Genomic DNA, 21049 nt, shown 5'->3' on the forward strand with positions numbered 1-21049 from the left:
TCTACAGAGGCTATATAAAGTGCTAGTGGTTGTGAGTGGTGGTTCAGTCCATGTTATTATTGTGTGTTTGAGGGTACAGTTGTCCATTGTGGGTGTGTGTATGTTCAGTCCATGAGTTTAATGTTGGTCAGGAGGCAGAGTTCAGGAGTCTGACAGCTGTGGGGAAGAAGCTGTTCCGGTACCTGGTGGTCTTAGTCCGGAGGCTCCTGTGGCGCCTCCCAGAGGGCAGGAGGGTGAAGAGTCCATGTGATGGGTGACTGGGGTCTTTGATGATTTTCCCAGCCCTTTTCAGACACCGCTTCCTGTAGATGTCTTTTATGGCAGGAAGTGGTGCTCCGGCGATGCGCTGGGCAGTTTTCACGACCCTCTGCAACGCCTTCCGGTCCGAGGCAGAGCAGTTCCCGTACCAGACTGTTATACAGTTGGTCAGGATGCTCTCGATGGTGCAGCGATAGAAATTCACCAGGATGTCTGAGGACAGGTGGTTCTTCCTCAGAGTCCTCAAGAAGAAGAGGCGCTGGTGAGCCTTCTTGACCAGCTTGGAGCAGTTGGTCGTCCAGGTGAGATCCTCGGAGATGTGGACTCCCAGGAACTTGAAGCTGCTCACACGCTCCACAGCCGTCCCCTTAATGTGGATGGGTGGATGTGGGTCAGCATTCCTCCTGTAGTCCACGATGAGCTCCTTGGTCTTCTCGGTGTTAAGCAGCAGGTTGTTTCTGTCGCACCACTCAGCCAGACGATCCACCTCCTCCCTGTAGGCGGCCTCATCGTTGTCACTGATGAGGCCAATCACCGTGGTGTCATCTGCAAACTTAATGATGGTGTTGGAACCATCAGCAGGTCTGCAGTCGTGGGTGAAGAGGGAGTAGAGGAAAGGGCTCATCACACAGCCTTGTGGTACACCGGTGTTCATCGTGATTGTAGATGAGCAGCGGTTATCCAGCCGGACATGTTGGGGGCGGTTGGTCAGGAAGTCCAGTAACCATTTGCAGATGAGGGAACTGATGCCCAGGTCTGTCAGTTTCCTGATGAGTTGTGAGGGGTGGATTGTATTGAACGCTGAACTGAAGTCTATAAACAGCATTCTGGCGTAGGTGTTGTTGTTGTCCAGGTGTGAGAGGACAGAGTGCAGTGCGATGGAGACTGCATCCTCTGTGCATCCTCTGTGTATTCTAAAAGAATTTGAATCCAAGGAGGTTAAGGTGATAAGAAGAAAGTATATTTCACTTCCCCTTAAAGTAAAAGAGGTTAACTTTAAAGTCATAAATGAGATTTACCCAGATGATGTCAGGAGGCCTCCTCTCTATCTCAGCTGCACATCATGATTTTCTTTGTTGTTCACACCGTTTGTCTCCGTTTCGACATCGACCTTTCTTTTGCTTTTTGTTTATTTCTCCTGCTGTGATGCTCACTGTACATTTTAGATGCATGGATAACTAATGTTCATATTGTTGTCGACAAATAAAGTTTATTTAAAAAATTTAAAAAAAAACTCAGGGTTTCCTGCTTAGGAGTGGGTGGGGCTTCACCTCTTCTTGTTCCTGATTGGCTGCATCAGTCATGTTCCAGCTGTTGTTGGTTCTCGTGTCACCTGGTGATGTTCGTCCACATCAGCCCTCTGTGATGACATCCAGGAGTTGATAAGATAAGATAAGATAAGATAAGATAACCTTTATTAGTCCCACACTTGGGAAATTTGTTTTGTCACAGCAGGAAGTGGACAGTGCAAAAGTTATGAGGCAAAAATTAGAATACAATAAGAATAAATACAGTACACAGCTGTACAGAATAGAATACAAATACAAATACTATATACAACTGAGTAAAAATACAACAATGACAGAAAGGATTATTGCACTTAGTATTATTGCACATGTATGGATGTGTGTGCTTGATCAGTTAAAGTCTTTGTTGTGGAGTCTGACAGCAGTGGGGAGGAAAGACCTGCGAAATCTCTCCGTCCCACACCGTGGGTGCCGCAGTCTCCCACTGAAGGAGCTGCTCAGTGCTGTCACAGTCTGCTGCATGGGGTGGGAGATGTTGTCCAACAGGGATGACAGCTTAGCCGCCGTTCTCCTGTCACTCACCACCTCCACTGGGTCCAGAGGGCATCCTAGAACAGAGCTGGCCCTTCGGATCACCCTGTTCAGTCTCTTCCTGTCCCCAGCAGAGATGCTGCCGCCCCAGCAGACCACGCCATAAAAGATAGCAGAAGCCACAACAGAGTCATAGAAGGTCTTCAGGAGTGGGCCCTCCACTCCAAACGACCTGAGTCTCCGCAGCAGGTACAGCCTGCTCTGCCCTTTCCTGTAGAGGGCGTCTGAGTTATGAGTCCAGTCCAGTCTGTTGTTCAGATGAACACCAAGGTACCTGTAGCTGTCCACAGCCTCAATGTCCATACCCTGGATGTTCAGTGGTTGCAGTGGAGAATGCTTGTGCCTGCGGAAGTCTACCACCAGTTCCTTGGTTTTACTGGCGTTGATCTGGAGGTAGTTCAGCTGGCACCAGTCCACAAAGTCTTGGGTCAGACCTCTGTACTCCTTGTCGTCCCCATCAGTGATGAGGCCGACTATTGCAGAGTCATCAGAGAACTTCTGCAGGAAGCACTGGGTGGAATTGTGGGAGAAGTCTGCAGTGTAGATGGTGAAGAGGAACGGAGCCAGAACCGTTCCCTGTGGGGCCCCCGTACTGCAGACGACCCTGTCCGACACACAGCCCTGAGTCCTCACATACTGTGGTCGGTCGGTGAGGTAGTCCAGGATCCAGGTAGTGAGGTGATGGTCCACTCCAGAGTTCTCCAGCTTGTCCTTCAGAACCGAGGGAAGAATAGTGTTGAAGGCACTGGAGAAATCAAAGAACATGATTCTCACAGTGCTTCCAGCGGTCTCCAGGTGAGCGAGGGAACGATGTAGGAGGTGAATGACGGCATCATCCGCTCCAATGCCAGGCTGGTAGGCAAACTGAAGTGGGTCCAGTGATGAGCTTGTTAGGCGCCGAAGCTGAGCCAGGACCAACCGCTCCAGGGTCTTCATCAGGTGGGATGTCAGAGCCACCGGCCTGTAGCTGTTGAGGTCCTTGGGGCGTGAAGTCTTTGGCACTGGTACAACACAGGAGGTTTTCCAGAGCTGTGGGACTCTTCCCAACCTCAGGCTCAGGTTGAAGAGGTGCTCCATCACCCCACACAGTTGGTCCGCGCAGGACCTGACGACCCTCGAGCTGATGCCATCTGGACCCGCTGCCTTCTTGCCATTAATCCTCCTCAGTTCCCTCCTAACCTGGGTGGTTGAGAGAGACAGGCTGGAGCCTTGTGTTGAGTGTGTATTGGATGCTGTTGTCGGGGGTGGGGGGGAGTGAGCAGGGTGAATAGAGGAGGTGTGAAGTGTCTGAGGTGGAACAGCAGCAGTGGGGGTGGGTGAGTCTGCAGCCGATGTTGCAGACTGCCTCATGGTTGAATCAAATCTGTTGAAGAAATGATTCAGTTCATTTGCCCATCTCACATCCCTCCCAGGCAGAGAGTTCTGCTGTTTGTGGCCTGAGATGGTTCTGAGGCCTCTCCAGACTTCACCAACGTTGTTTTGTTGAAGCTGGTTCTCCATCTTCTGCCTGTAGCTCTCCTTCCCATTCCTTATCAGTCCCCTCAGCTCTCTCTGCACCCTTTTCAACTCCTCTTTGTCTTTGGATTTGAAGGCCCTCCTCTTCTGCTTGAGGACGGTTTTAATTTCTGGGGTAATCCAAGGTTTGTTGTTGGAGAAACACCGTACAGTCCTGGTAGGTACAGTGTTATCCACACAGAAGTTTATATAGTCAGTAATGCATGTAGTAAGGCTGTCGATGTCCTCACCGTGGTCATCACAAATCACCTCCCACACAGTCGACTCAAAACAATCCTTAAGAGCCTCCTCGCTCTCCTCTGACCATCTCTGTACTGTGCGGGTGGCTGGTGGCTCCCTGCGCACTAAGGGCTCATACACAGGGACAAGGTGATCAGATCTGCCCAGGGGAGGGAGAGGTGATGAACTGTATGCCTCTTCTGCATTGGCATACAGTAAGTCCAGTGTTTTATTGACTCTGGTTGGGCAGGTCACATACTGGGTGAAGGTGGGCAGTGTGGAGTCCAGTGAGGCATGATTGAAGTCCCCTGATATTATGAGAAGGGCTCTCGGTGATTGTGTTTGCAGTCTGCTGACCACAGAGTGGAGAGAGTCACAGGCTGCATCCGCGTTGGCCGAGGGGGGGGGACATACGCTGTTATCGCGATAACATGCGAGAACTCCCGGGGCAGGTAGTACGGACGCATGCTAACGGCTAACAGCTCAATGTCTCTGCTGCAGAGTTGCTCTTTTACAGTGATGTGCCCAGGGTTACACCATCTGTCGTTCACAAAAACTGCCAGTCCCCCTCCTTTCCTCTTACCGCTCTCTCTGGTCCTGTCCGCTCGCAGCAGCTGGAATCCCGGTAGTGTCACGCTTGTGTCCGGAGTTAGCGATGTTAGCCACGACTCCGTTAGCATCATAATGCTACATTGCCGGTACTCCCTCTGTGACCAGGTTAGCGACATGAGCTCATCCATCTTATTGGGCAAAGATCTTACGTTTCCAATAATTACAGAAGGAAGAGATGGTCGATAACGTCTCCTTCTCGGGCAACGGCGCTCCTTCCCAGCACGACACCCCCGTCTTTTCCTCCTCAGCTCGCTGGGAATGTCGGGTCTGTCCGCCGGCAGTACCGCTGCAGGACTCAGCGCTAACAGCTGATCCTTACTGTAAACAAAGGATCCCTGCTCTGGGTCCCCAGACACGGGTGAAAAAAGTAGAAATAAACTGAGAAAAACGACCAGAACTAGCACAAAACGGTAGAACATGGTTGCAGAGTCTAATTACTAATATGTTAGTTATAAAAAAATTACGAGAAAAAAGATAAGAAACTCAGAATGAGCAGAGCTGCTGTAACAGGCTGCCGCACTTCTTAAACACATTTGTGTTTAAGAAGCTTAAAAGCTGCGTTTCGTTTCATTTGCTTCATTTTCAGATGAAACCTCATCAGACTCCTTTAACCAAAACCAGGACAGACCGCTGCACACGACAAGCACCACCCTGTTTTCAGACAGACCCCTCTCTAAAGGTCAAAGTGACCTGGTTCCTCTGTGAACTTTAAACCACACCTGTCACTCTGTGTCCTGAATCAGCAGATATCAAACAGCTGACAATAGTAAACAACAGTCTCCACCCAGCTGATCGTGACGACACAGAGGGCGGAGGCAGAGGGCTGATCACAGGACAGGATCCAAGCATGAGAAACAGCTGGGACACATGGGAACAGCGGAAGTAAACAAAGAAAGGCGGAAGTATTGTTCACTTTCCTCGCGTGTGGCCGAGCTGAGTGTGTGAGCTGCGGCAGCAACGATGCCTTCAGTTCAGTATCTGAGAGAGTTCATCAACGAGCGACTAACTGCTGCTGCTGAACAAATATTCTTGGAGTTTGAAAAAACGATCGTCCAGTACGAGGAAGAGATCGACCGTCAGCGCAGACTGCTGGATATCACCTGGAAACCCCAAATCAAGCTGCACAGGACAGGTGAGTGTGAATGAGCATGCGTGGACTGGCGGAGGATCTTCATCGTTAGCTAACAAAGGAAACGTGTCGCTGAGCACGTGGAAGCGCAAATGTTGCATTTTGAGAAAAAAAATATTTTGAGCAAAGAAAAGTTTAATTAATTTCTGCGTGCAGGAAATGAATTTCAGTGTTTGCTGTTATCCACATACACACAGTAACAGCGCCTCCGCTCAGATCTCTGGCTGTTACATCTCCAATCAGCTCCCTAGCTTACTGCATTCCGGAAACACGGTCCAGAATGAGGCTGGTCATCCGCATTCAGTAGTGATGTGGATACCAGTGATTTTCTTTCCGATACCAAGTAAAATTCAGGGCGGTATCGACGATACTGATCCGATACTCTTTACAAAACTTATTTTATTTATTGTATCTCAAATTATAGCGTCATCATGATTACAGGACATCAGATTACTTGTTCTTATCACTTAATAATGCAGAGTTCATCATATGGAAATAAAAAAGTTGTGCTATTTGAACACGTTGCCTGCCTGCAGCACTAAAGGACTCCGTGAGAGACGTCTGTCTCGCCCCAGCAGCACCTGTCCCTGTCCTCCTCTTCAGTCTCAACATACGCGCGTCATATTCTGTGGTACGATTTACTCTGAGGTGTTTGACAAGGTTAGTGATGTTGCCACAACCAAACATGCCAACCCTCCCGATTTTCCACCCGGACAACAAAATTGAAAAACCATATCCCAGAATTCATAGCGCGGCCCAGCCAATTCCAGTCTCCAACAACGGCGGCAGCTGCTTAGTTTTAATATCACTCTTATTTCTCTTTCTGGGTCGCAAAAAACCTTTAACAAGTTTTCAGGCCAGAATGTAGCTGTGTGAACTTGAAACATCTGAGCCGACACGTCGTCTTCAAAGCCCCGCGGTCTGTCGCTACTCGGGTCAAACATGATGTGTAAGTCACTTTGATAACTTAAAAATGTTGTTGGGCTTTTTCAGTGTTTCATTTGTTCGTGAGTAAATCGGTTTGGCTGAGATTAAAGTTATTAGATTAAATTAAACTTTATTAATCCCTCGGGAGGGTTCCTGCGGGGTTTCACACAGCTGATAAAACAGAAGAGTTTACGTCAGCGCCCGGTTATATTTAGACAGCAAGGAGCGGACGGCAGCTTCACTCCACCGAGGGCGCTCGTGGAGCACGTATGCCCGCAACACCTCACTTTTCTGCCACATGTATCCAAACCACGTCTCAGCTGTTTGTGGAGGTAAACTACGTCCACACGTGACTCCGACTACGCTCAGCCGTTGTTGTGAGTGCGCACGCGGCGAGACATTTACACAGCCGTATTTCACTCATGACTATGAAAGGCGGAAGTAGTTCCTTTGAATGTAGACAATCCGAATGTTATAGTTTCTTTCCACTGTGTTGCTGTTAATGATAAACTACAAATTTACCTTAAATTACTAAAATATCGATATTTTAATGTGAGAATCGATTCTAGAGCAGCGGTCTTCAACCTTTTTTGCGCCACGGACCGGTTTATGCCCGACCGGTCTTTAAGGTGTCGCGGATAAATACAACAAAATAAAACTAGTACCAGTACCGAAAAAAAGAAAATTTATTCATAACACACCCCAGGAAAACCAAGTTAACGATAAAAACGATAACAAAATAACGCTGAAAACCGATAAAAACCCTGAAAACTGTACATTTCACACCTGAGCCTCAACTCTCACGGCCCGCTACCAAACGACTCACGGACCAGTACCGGTCCGAGGCCCGGGGGTTGGGGACCCCTGTTCTAGAACATAAATGACTGGTATCGGAGGAATCGATATCTCAGGATCGATACGCACATCACCAGCATTCATAAGATCCGGTGTTAGAGGCGCTCAGCTGCATGGGCGAACACGTGATCCCACCCTGGCTGACATCACAGGGGGCAGATATCCCGCTTCCCCAGTTAACCTGCATCTCGTGATGATTCTCCCAGTAAGAGAGAATCCTCACCATGTATCCAGGAACAGGTTTCCTGTGGTTTGCTCGATCAAAGGCATTAATGAAACACATGAGGATAGATGAATATGTGACCCTATACAAACCGACTGTTTCAATACGCAGCACTGAGTTTGGATGGATGCTGTGAATCACAGGGTGCTAGGACAGGAGCTAGCCTTAGACTAGCATGCTTTAAATGTTCTTTACTGTCAGAGAACCTTTGAATGGTTTGATTTAACGATTCCAGCTGAGTGTGAGCTACAGCTGAGCTTATATGAAAACTTGCATGTGCACTTAGAAAAGGCTTGAAATGCCTCAAACTTCATGCAGGCTCAGGTCTGTCTTGTCTTAGAAAAACTCAGTTTTCCAACAAAACCTGGTCACACAATCATGTTATGAGTCAGGTCAACAGTTTCCCACCTTTAGAATTATTATTATTTAAAATCATTCCATTAGTTATGTTTTTCTTTTATCCCTTTTGTTGCTCCAGAACTTAGACAGAACTGTGACATTAACCAGGAGAGGAGCTCCAGTGTGGAGCAGGAGGAACCAGAAGCTCCACAGATTAAAGAGGAACAGGAGGAACTGTGCAGCAGTCAGGAGGGAGAGCAGCTGGGACTGAAGGAGGAGCCTGAAGTTCATAATGATCCTGTGCAGTACGAGGAAGAGATGGAGCGTCAGCGCAGACTGCTGGATGTCACCTGGAAACTCCAAATCAATGGTAAATGGCCTGTATTTGTAGCGCTTTGCTTAGTGCCTAAGGGCCCCAAAGCGCTTTACGCTACATTCAGTCATCCACACACACAAAGCTGCACAGGACAGGTGAGCGTCCCTCTGAGGGAGCATCCTGATCACAGCTCTGTGGGACATGAAAGCTGCAGAGATGTTTCAGGAGGACAGAAGGTGGATGTGTGACTCCTCGACCAGTCGTCGCTGTTGTTACTAGTCGGTACCAGACGTAGTCGTTTAATCTGATCGTTACAGTTTTAATAACTGATGTCGTTCAAGTTTTGTGTCCTAATGTTCTGCAGCCATCTGCCACCAGGTGGCGCTTCGCTGTTGAGATCGCCTGATGTTTCTGTGAACAGAATGAGATCGCAGATACAGGCGGTGCAAATGGACAGGCTCCGCCTCCGCGGTTGGCGAGCAGTTCATTCATCCGTGGGCCGCTGCTCCTCCACAGTGAAAGGAGACGGCTAAGGCCGTCGGCTCCTGGGTGAGGCGTTCTGTCTGGGCGTCTCCTACCTGTAGGAGGCCCTGCAGTAGACACGCCGGAGAGGCGCCATCTCTCTGAGGCCTGGAGCGCCTCCACGTCTCCCCAGATACGCAGGAGGAGGTGGTGAAAGCGAGGTCCGAGCTGCCCTGCTGCCCCCGCCACCCGACTTCAGACGAACAGTAGAAAACGTCTGCGTGATTTATTGTTATTTCAGACGCAGCGGTGGAGTTTCCAAACAGCTCACGCTGCGCCGTGGGCCATCAGTTCAGTTTTCACAGCTTAGTCTGTCACAGTTTAATAAGACGTGTTTGTAGTGACATGCTGTCATGTTTAAGCGCAGTTGAGCGCCACGACTGATTCATGAACAGCGTGATGAATGCCTTCATGTTAGCGTTAACGTGTTCTCCGTGTCTGAGTGCTTCTTAGTTTTGGATTCGTCGCTTGGTCTCCTCGTTTCGCTGAATTCGTCACCAGGAAGGTTCCTGGTTTTAAGGGTTACAAAGGCACTGCGTACATCGCCATGGTAACTGATGGACTGTTGCATGGTAACTAAGAGAGCATTCAGGGTCACCTGATCCAGGACTAACTTTAAGCACTGTCGAGGGTGTCTGTCTCCTGAGGGGCGTATTGGCAAGAATCCGGTGTTCCAATATGTATCCTGATACAGGGTAGACGATACGCTGCGATACTAAAAGCCAGACGATGTTTGTGAAATTAAACTCGCAGTAAACAGTCCAAACTGTTAAATGATGACATGAAACATCTGAAACAAAAACACTCCAAGTTCAAAATGAACGGAGAAATTAACTTCGGCCTTATTAGAAGTCGTGTCAGCTAAAGAAACAAAAACTGCTTGACTGAAATATCAACTATTTCTTTAACATGAACACAGTAACCGTGTCACACTGAGGTCTATGATTGTAAAGTGCTTATCCAAACACTGCTCAGTGGAGCATCAACACAAAGCACTTTTCATGTGACCTTAACAGAAACAAATATGAATCAAAAATGAAACTGCTTGAAGAATCCAAGCAAACATTAACAATGTAAAGTGCTATTAAAGTCAAGTGCTAATAAAATAAAGTACAGCCCTGCAGTGTCCATCCGTGGAGCACTTTTAGTACAACCTGAAAAAGAGAATTTCCTCTTTTAAATAAAAGTGCTCATGAGACTCAACCAAAATATCAAACATCTCAGATCTGAGGTTTTACATGTTGCAGTGTTTTCTCAGTGATTTCCACATTTTTGTGCAGGAATACAAGCGGATCGACACGCTCTCAGGACACTTCTCTGTGCATTTACTGTCTGCTGCAGAGAGAAAGCTCCCTCTGGCCCTACCAACCGGCTGTTTCATCGCCTGCGTGTATGCACATGTCGGTGCTTTGGTTTGAAGCCGAACTGATTATCCAGGGAAGCGATGAACACACAATCTAGCACCGTCGATAAAATACTGTCCAGTGCAATCGGCCTGTAATTATCCACACAGCTCACTTTTGCAGCTTTGTCCTTGGCACAAGTAAAATACACATCATTGAGTCTGGTAGTATGTCACAAGCTTGGCATGAAGAGGAGCCATCATGGACAGGCCAATCATGGCATGCTCTCCTCTGACATCACCAGGGTGGCGTCCTTCATAGGCTTCAGCGCCCTGACAGCTTCTGCACATGTGATGTCAATTTATTTTTCGCTCTTCCTGACTTCTGCAGAAAGCAGAGCCGCACAGATGGCTGGTTGCTGTTCTAAAAATTGTTCTATCACATCATAGGAGCTGAAGGCTCCACTGGTCCGTTATGTGCTGTAACAGTCACGTACGATTCAGCGGCTCTCGAAGTCCAAGCGTCGCATGTCAGAGCAACTGTCTCTGCCGAGCTGAGGGAGTCCGGCACTGTCGCTTTGACTTTGGCAGAGCGATGTCCGTGATGTAACGGCGCTCCAGCGTTTTAATCACATTACGAAATCCTTTATTCTCCACAACACTCAGAGGGCGCATGTCTGTGCAAATAAGAACAAGTACTGACTGCCTTATTTTTGTTGCACGAGTTGAAGTTCCTGCTCCATGTTTGAAAAGTTAACTTCTTCAATTGTCCGTTGAGCGGGGTCGCCTCGTTTTAAAATTAGCATTTGACGCTGCGTCGCTATGGTGTCTACACACGTGTGTTCGTAAATCTGTTGTGTTACTGGAATATTTGACTCTGGCGGTGCAGATTTTACAGACTGCGTAGCTCTTGTCAAAGTCTTTACCACCTTCTTTTGTCCTGAATCCAAAATAAGTCCACACATCAGCTTTGAAAGCCGCGGGCGCCGGCTGTATCCTCTGCTCTTCAGTCATCACCAGCGCTGGGTAAGGCACTTTAGTAACTTGGTTACATTACTAGTTATTTCTATCAAAAGTAACTCAGTTACTTCAAGTTACTTGTTACTTTCAAAGTAACTAGTTACTAGGGAAAGTAACTTTGGTTTTACTCAGAATTCTCTTGTTAACGTGCTGCTTCCCTAACTGGATACCCAGCCAGACTGCCAGTCTTCTAGCTCGCTTACATGTTAGCACTGTCCTGCCACACGTGCACTGTGCCACCTACCAACAGAAAGGAAAAAATCAAGTGCATATTCCCACGAGAAAAATCCCACGCCTGGACCGTGGTCGACTGCCGCCATGATTCTAGCCTACGTCACAGCGTCACGTGTGCTTTTCACATCCAACAGGAAAACTGCAGTCGTGGTGCTTCAGAATTCAACATTCTTCATTTGTCCCGTGCACGGTTATACAGGTGCAACACGCAGTGAAACGTGACCTGATGCGCTCCTCGACTGTGCAAAGAAAAGACAGACACAGAACTTTATATACAGTGAATGAGTACATACAAGGAGGACATTATGTGCAGCAAGTGGGCGAGTTATGTACATTATATAAATAGAAATAAAATAATCTGGAAATTTACAGCTTGTGTACACTGCGTGAGGAGGGTGTTAAAGTGTCTTGTGCTGTAGCGAGGCCAGAAGGATCAGGATGATGTGGTAACGAGTCCTGTCTCAGTCACTTAAGGATGATGGGGGGGATTCAACACACGAATGGCCTGAGGATAAAAACTCCTCGTGAGCCTCTTGTTCGGATGGTGTGGAACCGTCTGCCTGATTTCAGAAGCTGGACCAGTTCGTTGCTGGGATGGGACGGGTCCAGCATCTCCTGACGACTATGACTTTTGATTGTACTCAGAACTCGGAAATTCTGCCCTCAGAGTAGGAAGATGTAGGAAACACCAGACTGCAGATGAGCTGCACACAGTGCTGGACTGGGACAAAAACTGGGCCCGGCGTTTTGACTGGAGACCAGCCGCCATTATAGGAAAAATCCCGAAGCCTTTGAATGAAACGCTGTGGTGACTGTGATGTACAGTCTTGTTGGTATATGTGTGATTTCTATACATTTTACGTCAGATAAAAACTTTGGTTGTAAGATTCAGATAATTATTTAATAACAGACATTTTAAATGAGAATAAGAAAGTATGTCTTTGTGCCCCCCTCTCCCTGTTAATGCCCTACCTGCCCCCCTGCACAGTTACCAGCTGTCAGCTGCTTAGAAAAGGATCCTGGTGTTATTTGTGTCTCAGAAACAGTTCATAACTTCCCGCTGGTTTCCTCTTTCTGGTGCAAAGTGGGCGATAAATAAACAAGAGAGAAAAGCCGATCAGCTGATCATTGATCAGTTTCATGATTGAAGTAGTAACAGGAGAGGGAGGGGAGAGAAGAAGAAACAGCTGACAGTGTAAACACAGAATAACTCCAGCTTTGTGTCTTTTTCATTGTAGCTGAAGTCCGGGACAAACTGTTCCTTTTCAGCTCAACACGAAACGACGATTCTGTTTTTACGGGACTGTTGGCAACTCTACTAACGAACCTTATGAACAAAATAAAGTTCACTATCAGTAACATCATAGCACCCACCCAGCTGTATAGAAACTCCGTCATGCTAGCTAGTAGCAGTACGAGCTATTGTAACTGACTGTAAAAATTCAGCACAACGAAAATAAACTGCACCTAAACTTGGTTTATATCTGACCCGGATACACTGCAGGTCACAACTTCTTACCTGAAGTTCAGTTTAGAGCTGCCACGATTAATCGACTATTAAATCGTCGACGACTGATTTCCTGTTTTGGCTTCCCTTCATTGGCTTCCTGTTAAATCCAGAATTGAATTCAAAATCCTGCTCCTCACATACAAGGTCTTAAATAATCAGGCCCCATCTTATCTTAATGACCTTGTAGTACCATATCACCCTATTAGAGCACTTCGCTCTCGCTCTGCAGGCCTACTTGTTGTTCCTAGAGTATTTAAAAGTAGAATGGGAGGCAGAGCCTTCAGTTTTCAGGCCCCTCTTCTGTGGAACCAGCTTCCAGTTTGGATTCAGGAGACAGACACTATCTCTACTTTCAAGATTAGGCTTCAAACTTTCCTTTTTGCTAAAGCATATAGTTAGGGCTGGACCAGGTGACCCTGAATCCTCCCTTAGTTATGCTGCAATAGACGTAGGCTGCCGGGGATTCCCATGATGCATTGAGTTTTTCCTTTCCAGTCACCTTTCTCACTCACTATGTGTTAACAGACCTCTCTGCACTGAATCATATCTGTTATTAACCTCTGTCTCTCTTCCACAGCATGTTTTTATCCTGTCTTCCTTCTCTCACCCCAACCGGTCGCAGCAGATGGCCCCGCCCCTCCCTGAGCCTGGTTATGCTGGAGGTTTCTTCCTGTTAAAAGGGAGTTTTTCCTTCCCACTGTCGCCAAAGTGCTGCTCATAGGGGGTCATATGATTGTTGGGTTTTTCTCTGTATCTATGAAGCGCCTTGAGGCGACTTATGTTGTGATTTGGCGCTATATAAATAAAATTGAATTGAATTGATTTAATAGTCGACGCGTCGTTTGAAGCTTTGTAAGATCACAAAAGACGCAGGAATAAGTAGCAGGATTTAAGAGTGTAATAACGGACTGAAACAGAAGATGGCAGCACTGCATGTACAAGGATGCCAGCTGCCGTTAAACCCCGAAGAAGAAGAAGAAGCTGTGTCCCAGAATTCATAGCGCAGCCCAGCTCAGTTTCCAACAATGGCGGTAGCTAGCTAGTTTTAATATTACTCTTATTATTCTTTCTGGGTCACAAAATAAACGTTTAACATATTTTCATGGAGAATGTAGCTGTGTAAACCTCAAATATCTGCTCAGTTTATCAAGACACCGCATATTTTCAAAAGCGCTCCGACGTTTTCGGAGACGTCTGTTACCCACTAGCTCGATAGCTAGCCGGGGGCTAGGCTCACTAGAGCCGTGAGAACACCGGACTCCCTGCAAATCGTTTTCAAACCCACCGCCGTCTTTCACTACTCAGGTTAAACATGATATATGAGTCACTTAGATAACTTAAAAATGTTGTTGTTTGGCTTTTTTCAGTATTTTATTTGTTCCTGAGTAAATCGGTTTGGCTGAGATTAAAGTTTTTACACAGCTGAATAAACGTCAAGCAGACAGCTGATTATCAGAAGTGTGAGATGCTCCAGAATTTACTCCGGTGTCCTGTTATATTTTAGATAGCAAGGAGTTTATTAAACTTCACCGAAACAATCTGCAAATTTCATTAAAATTTAACAAACTATCATCTTGTCTTTATTGTTAGTTAGCACCTTAAACACTTAAAGCTGTAAGCTAATGATAGTTCTATAAGAGCAGATGCTGCTGGTGCAGTAAGCTGTACGTTGGATGATCATCTGATTAGTCGACTATCACAATAATCGTTTGTGGCAGCCCTAGTTCAGTTCACTGCCTCGGGTCTCCCCTTCCCTCATCCACCTGCTGACTCTGTGGAAGCTCCGTCATAGCCACCACCAAACAACTGAGTTACTTTTACACATCTGCCAGCATCTGGCCAATCCACCACCTTTCACTTTTTTTTCACCTTTATACTGTTACGGGAAAAAAAAAAAAAAAAGGAAAAAAAACCATCGGCCCACCGAGTCCAGCTATGGCTGCATATGTGTTTAGTAGTAATTTCTTTTTTTAGAGGGCTAGAAAAACAACCGTTTTCAAGGGCGTTGCCATATTGGAATCCCGAGTTCTCTGATGAGGCTAACCAGAACGTCATTTACTCGAGTGTGACATTATTCCCAGGTCTGTGTTCCAATTTAAGCCGAACGCAACACACAAAGTAACGAGTAACGAGCCTATCGAAATCCCAGTAACGATTAACGCGATCGTGATTTTGGCATAATAACCAGTTACCGTGCTCATTACCACAATAATAACTTAGTTACTGTAACGCGTTACTTAATAACGTGTTAGTCCCTAAACTGGTCATCAGTTAGCACAACTGGCCACACATCCACTGTTCTACTTTGGTTTTGGCAAACTAGACGCTTCTACAGTTATCGCGACACCTCGTTTTTCCGTCTACGTAAAGGCGGTAAAACTGCAAACTAGTGGCTGGAGTTTTAATTGCAACATACAAAAGAAATACACAGTAAATGCATGTAATTTTTTCAATTAAAAAAAAAATAGATAACACTGATTTTGAATATCGATTCAGTATTATTACACGAAATATCACGATATTTCAATGTATCGATATTTTCTTACATCCCTATGTCTCCTGAATCCTCTTTGTCCTTCCAGACCTCGGACAGCAGCACATCTGTAAGGAGGAGGAGGAGGAGGTTCTCCCTGAGCAGCAGCTCTGGAACCAGGAGAGGAGCTCCAGTGTGGACCAGGAGGAACCAGAAGCTCCACAGATTAAAGAGGAAGAGGAGGAACTGTGCAGCAGTCAGGAGGGAGAGCAGCTGGGACTGAAGGAGGAGCCTGGTACCTTCATGGTGACTGCTGCTGAGGAAGGAGAGCACAGTGAACCAGGAGGAGACGGGGAGCAGCTCCTCTGTGATGACTCTCCTCAAAGTGAAAGCACAGATGAAGAATCCAGCAAGTGTGAAGAGTCAGGGTTAAGTGAAACTGAGGAGCCGGTTCCAAAGAGACAAAAGAGAGACAGAAGTCGTGGTGTTGTAGAGAGCGCGCCTGTCTCAGAGAGTCCATGTAATGCTGCCACAGGTCGAAAGTCTGATGTTTCTAAGAATCAATCCTGGGGGAAAAAACACCATACCAATGTGAATTCACTTGTTTGCAAAATATGTGGGGGGAAATTTAGTAGAACCTATTTGGCTGTCCACATGAGACTTCACACAGGTGAGAAACCATATTCTTGTCATACATGTGGGAAACGTTTTAATCAAAGCAGTACTTTGCGTAGCCATGTGAGAACCCACACAGGTGAGAGACCTTATTCCTGCGATACATGTGGGAAAAGTTTCGGTCAGAGTGCTGCATTGTATATCCATAAGGCAGTTCACTCAGAAAGACTGTTTTCCTGTGATATATGTGGAAAAAGTTTCAGTCATAAAAACTATTTGCCCATCCACATGACCACTCACACCGATGAGAAGCCGTATGTTTGTGAAATATGTGGGAAAACGTTTGGTCACAGCTCTGTTTTTTACAGTCACAGGAAAATACACCAAAGTAGGGAATCGGTTTCTTGTGAAATATGCGGGAAAACATACTCAGAAAAAAGCGCTGTTAAACGCCACATGAGAACTCACACGGGGGAGAAACCGCATTCCTGTGAAATATGTGGGGCAAAATTCCGTGAATTGAAGAGTTTGAAAAGGCACAAGGAAAAGCACACGGGCGAAGGGCCGTATTCCTGTGACAAATGTGGGACGAGGTTCAAACGAGGCAATCACTTTTTCCTCCACATGGAAACGAAAATATGTGAGAAGCAGAGTTCCTCTGAAACAGGAGAAGAGTTTCAAAGAAATCATTCATCCACATGAGATGAATGATTTCTTTGGCAAGTTGTAGTAGAAATACCCGTGAACCGAAGCTTGAGGAACAAGCGTGTCATTTTTATGAGATTGGAGAAAAAACCCATAAATATGAGCACCAAACATTTTTTACTCTGGAGCTGTGATTCTGGTTTTATAATTTTTTTAAATTGAAAGTGAGCTCATGAGGATGGGCAGGGGGAGGTGCTCTTCTTTCCCAGGTTCACAAATCGCATTGTTGTTATTTTGTCATTTTTTTGTTCAAATGTGTGAACTTGATTGAAAAATATGTTGGCGTAGTGTTTGTTTGATGTCGTGTTCCTGTTTGTGGTTTTATTGACACGCTGAAGCTGAAAAGCAGTTTTCGTTTGTTCTCATGCATTTGTATTTTGTGATTTCATCAGCCTTCAGAGGTGATCCTAACAAACTGCCCCGGTGTAACCTGATGTCGTAGAACGTGCAGTGTAAATAAAGTTTGTTTCTCTCAGTTGCTGCCTGCTGTGGATTTATGATCCTTTGAAACAGCCTCCTCATAAAGCCTGTTTGAATGTGGAGACTGTGCAGTCAGAATGAAGCTTGCGGGAGGTTTTAATCTGAGTGTGGAGGAGGATGTGCTCTGACAGTAGGGATGGGTACCGGTGTCTGGTGCCATGATGGCACTGGTTCTGACATAAATGGTAGTAACCAGACCGAAAAGCAGCGAACATTTTGGTGCTTTATTTCGGTGCTTTTTTTTCCTGAGCTGTGATACACTTCTAGCCAATCATTTTACGTTTCCCAGGATAGTAGGCGGGGCCAGGTACGTACGTTCAGTTAGAGCAGAGCTACAGATTAAAAATGTCCAAGGCGAAGCGGTCAAAAGTCTGGTTGTACTTCACAGCAAAATATGCAAACTCAGCAGCAACAAGTGCTTTAAGCTGATACTGTGATACTGTCAAAGGAGGTAACACCAAGAATCCGATGAAACAGCTGGCGACGCATAGCGTTTTTTTTTAAAAGCCAAGAAATGCGCCGTATTTGGTAGCTTGCTGCGAGACCTCACACTGTGCACGTTGGGTGTGGTGCCAGTTATCGGACCCGGAGCAACATCCCCCAAAAACCCGAAGAGGAGAGTCCTGGCCCCTAGCCCTGCCAGTGTAGCAGAAATGATGAGGATGATGATGCAGCAGCAGCCGTTCTTCTCTGCGTGAGTAGCTTAATGTTGTTAGTGTGTAATTTACGTTGAGTAGGCTAACCACGTTATTACATTAATGCATGTAAGGTGAACTAGCAAACATCATCATAGCTACATGCTGCTGTCTTCTTGTTTGATGGCAGATACTCCCTTCACCCTGGCCAAAAAGGCTAAAATGACCAAAGAAAAAGTGGAAAACAGTTAAACATGAGAGGTTTAGGACAAAGTTTGTGTTTTTTCCATTGTTTAAGCACTGCTTCCAGCCAAGAGTGATACCATATATGCCCTATAGCTGCAGAAAAGGCTAACATTGTTATCTTTTTACAAAAAACCAGCTGAACATGAGAGGTTTTTGGACAAAGTTTGTGTTCTCCATTCTTTAAGCACCGGTTCGAGCACCGTTTAATCACCGGCACCGTTTCAAAAGTACCGATTTGGCACCGGTATCGGATAAAACCTAAACGATACCCATCCCTATCTGACAGTGCTGCAGTCACGAGCCTGTGCTTTTGAAACAGGTGCATTTAAAGAGGAGTGAGGAAGCTCATGGGAAACAAAGGCTTCTGCAGGTGGAAGCCACTGAAAAGTTTCTCACTAGTGTTGTTTTGTTAGGGTCGGTGTCACCACTTGTCGCGTGAGGTCATACCTGGATTCCACAGAGGTCGCACAGCCGACTCCTCCAGGTGTCGCATCGATATGAGTCAGTGGCAGAAAGTTTGCTTTGTCTTGCACTCTCAGGAGCACGGAGGAGGTTCCAGGAGAGCTGGACAGGGTCTTAGACGCCCTTTGACCATTATGAAGACCAACGTCTGCTGCTGTGTGCCACGATGCAAGATGAACACTGAGAGAGCTACGGTGTGACCTCGAGCGGGTTGTCGGTGTGACTGTGACCAAACCATCGGAAACAGGTTTAGTCACAAAGGTTTCAGGGGACCAGGCTTCAGACGAAGTAACAGAGTCTGGAGGGGAGACTGAGCCGGCACCGACATCAGGAAGACATTAAAATTAAAGGTGAGCCATTATTTTCTGCCCGGCTTCAAGAAGCTTCTGCTTTTCAAAGGTTCTAGAAAAATATCGTGTTTGTAAAACATTTTTAACTGACACCACTAAAAAGCATTAACTAGCTCGTTAACAGTGATGGGAATAACAGCGTTATTGAACTAATTACTATTCCTATTGTTACAACGCCGTTACAGGTACTAACAAGAATATGTGGTGCGGTCGTGCTACTATTTTTGAACAAACTGTGTTCAGCTTACTGCACCTTATATCAGCTGCAGGAAGTAGCTGTAAGTAATCTGGGCTGTCGCGCTCCCGCGGACGGTGATCACGATCACTGTCTAGCACAGGGGTGGGCAATCTCAGTCCACGAGGGCCGGTGTTCTGCAGGTTTTAGATGTGTCCTCGAACCAACACAGCTGATTTAAATGGCTGAATTAGCTCCTCAACATGTCCTGAAGTTCTCCAGGCCTGGTAACGAACTAATCATGTGATTCAGGTGTGTTGACCCTAGCACAACAGCAGTGCTGCTGTTTGACTGGTGCTGGTGGGGGGGGGGAGAGATGCTGTGCTCGCTGGCAGCTGAACAAAACTCATCTGCTGTAAATGTAATCGCACTGCATCTGTTTACAGCAAGTCTGCTCACGTGCAGTGAAGCTGTGTGTGTGTGTTACGAGGCGTGCTGTCAGCAGTGGCGGCGTGCAGCCCTCATTATTCTGTCGACACGCCTTGTACGGTAACCCAGCCTGTGTGAGTGTATGCGTGGCTCAGCGCCAAGCGTAAGGCGCCACTTTACGAGCAGGATGATCTCACCTCGACCCTCCTCTGAACACAGCGTGCATTCAGCAGCGTGTGCAGCTGTGAATGGAGGGCTTGTCTCAGAGACGCTGGGGTGGTGGCAGCAGATGCGCGCTTGTTATACTGGAGCTGTGACTTAATTCTGGAGGTCGTCTCCAGCTTTACCGCCAGCTGCGAGCCAGCCGACGGCAGCGTAGACTGTTGACGAGCTGCTCAGCTAACAAGACGCAACATGTGAGCGGAGCGGCGCGGTTGTACTGGAAGATTTTCCCTCTGATTGTGTTTCTCAGAGGTTTTGTGCACAGCAGAGATGTGATCGCGCTGTGTTTGACACCACAGATTTACAGAAGACTTTTTCTTTCTATCCTCATGCTGAGTCTCCACTGCAGCAGCTTAATAACAGAACAGAATAAATGCAAAGCTGAGCGTAGCTCTGCAGGGCTCACAGATCAGTCTGCACAGTCCAGTCCTTGTACCCAACCTCTGACCTATGAACCATTCAAGCTTACCAAGCGTTTCGAACTCTGAACCGGTGTGGAGCAAAGAACCCATTTTAAATGTCGTTACCAGCAGCCTGTCACACAAGGACGCAGTTTGACATCAAATAGAATTAATGTACCAACAGGATGTTGCCCAGAGAGCACCGGTCAGAGTGGCGTGCGGCGCATCCTTTAGAGCTGCGGAAAGCCGCTGAAAACTGAAGCAGAGGAACAGGATCTGAAAGACCCGACACAGGAGCCGAGAGACCATCTAGACCTTCAGCGGATCATTTGCTGAAGTCTCATCAGAGATGTGAAAGGGTGAGGCTGTCAGGAAGCCATTCTTGGAGGATGAGGTCTAAAAACCACAGAAGAGCTGAAGGTCAGAGGAACAGGTCTGATGGAGCGATGGATCCACATCCTGGTCAGTGTGTACGAGGAGGTCAGGAGGAGGAGTCTGCAGCCATGCTCTGTCTTGGTTTCAGCTGCAGGTCAGTCGGTGGTGTTTGAGCCACCATGCAGGAACATCTGGAAACATCAGCTTCATGTTTCAGCATGACAGCGATCCAAACAAACTGCCAGTGCATTACAACCTGCATAGAAACACACAGGGGAACTCTGCCAGCATGGCTGGAGCAGAGTGGGATCATCCTGATGGGAAGCCCTCCAGGAAGCCTGGAGAACTGCTCCTGCAGATCCTCGCAGAGCTGACGGAGAGCTGACGCTGCTCACAGCAACTGTACAAACTCTGCTTTTGGCCTTTCCTCCTGAATTCACATGCATGTCTGCACATGTTTCCACTGTCTGAGTGAGCGTTTGAGTAGGAGCTGGTGTTTATAGGAAGCAGTCAGAGAAGGCTTGTTGGAGCGACAGAGGTGGAAGTGTCAGCGCGATGCAGGAGAACATCGCTCAGCACGCCGGCTTCATTTTCACCACGGATCAAATCCCAGTTCGTGCCC

The 21049-nt window shown here is 46.9% G+C and overlaps 1 protein-coding gene across 1 annotated transcript; it reads left to right on the forward strand.

Annotated features, from left to right (window-relative positions):
* Positions 1-4220: 4220 nt before the first annotated feature.
* Positions 4221-17127, forward strand: LOC146647332 (uncharacterized). Its single transcript, XM_085388879.1, has 3 exons — positions 4221-5574; positions 8055-8285; positions 15442-17127. The coding sequence occupies exons 1-3, from the start codon at positions 5403-5405 to the stop codon at positions 16647-16649; spliced, it is 1611 nt and encodes a 536-aa protein (XP_085245005.1). The 5' UTR covers positions 4221-5402; the 3' UTR covers positions 16650-17127.
* Positions 17128-21049: the final 3922 nt, after the last annotated feature.

This window comes from Rhamphochromis longiceps, linkage group LG18, assembly GCF_057381845.1.
Source record: "Rhamphochromis longiceps isolate RC_006_pf linkage group LG18, R_longiceps_female_GT1.1, whole genome shotgun sequence".
NCBI lineage: Eukaryota > Metazoa > Chordata > Actinopteri > Cichliformes > Cichlidae > Rhamphochromis > Rhamphochromis longiceps.

What these genes read in the sequence shown, in the direction of transcription:
- LOC146647332 (XM_085388879.1), top strand. Translation starts at nt 5,403, where the DNA reads ATGCCTTCAGTTCAGTATCTGAGAGAGTTCATCAACGAGCGACTAACT. An exon ending in AATCAAGCTGCACAGGACAG is followed by an intron (nt 5,575 to 8,054) that starts GTGAGTGTGAAT and finishes TTGTTGCTCCAG; the next exon opens with AACTTAGACAGAACTGTGAC. An exon ending in CTGGAAACTCCAAATCAATG is followed by an intron (nt 8,286 to 15,441) that starts GTAAATGGCCTG and finishes TTGTCCTTCCAG; the next exon opens with ACCTCGGACAGCAGCACATC.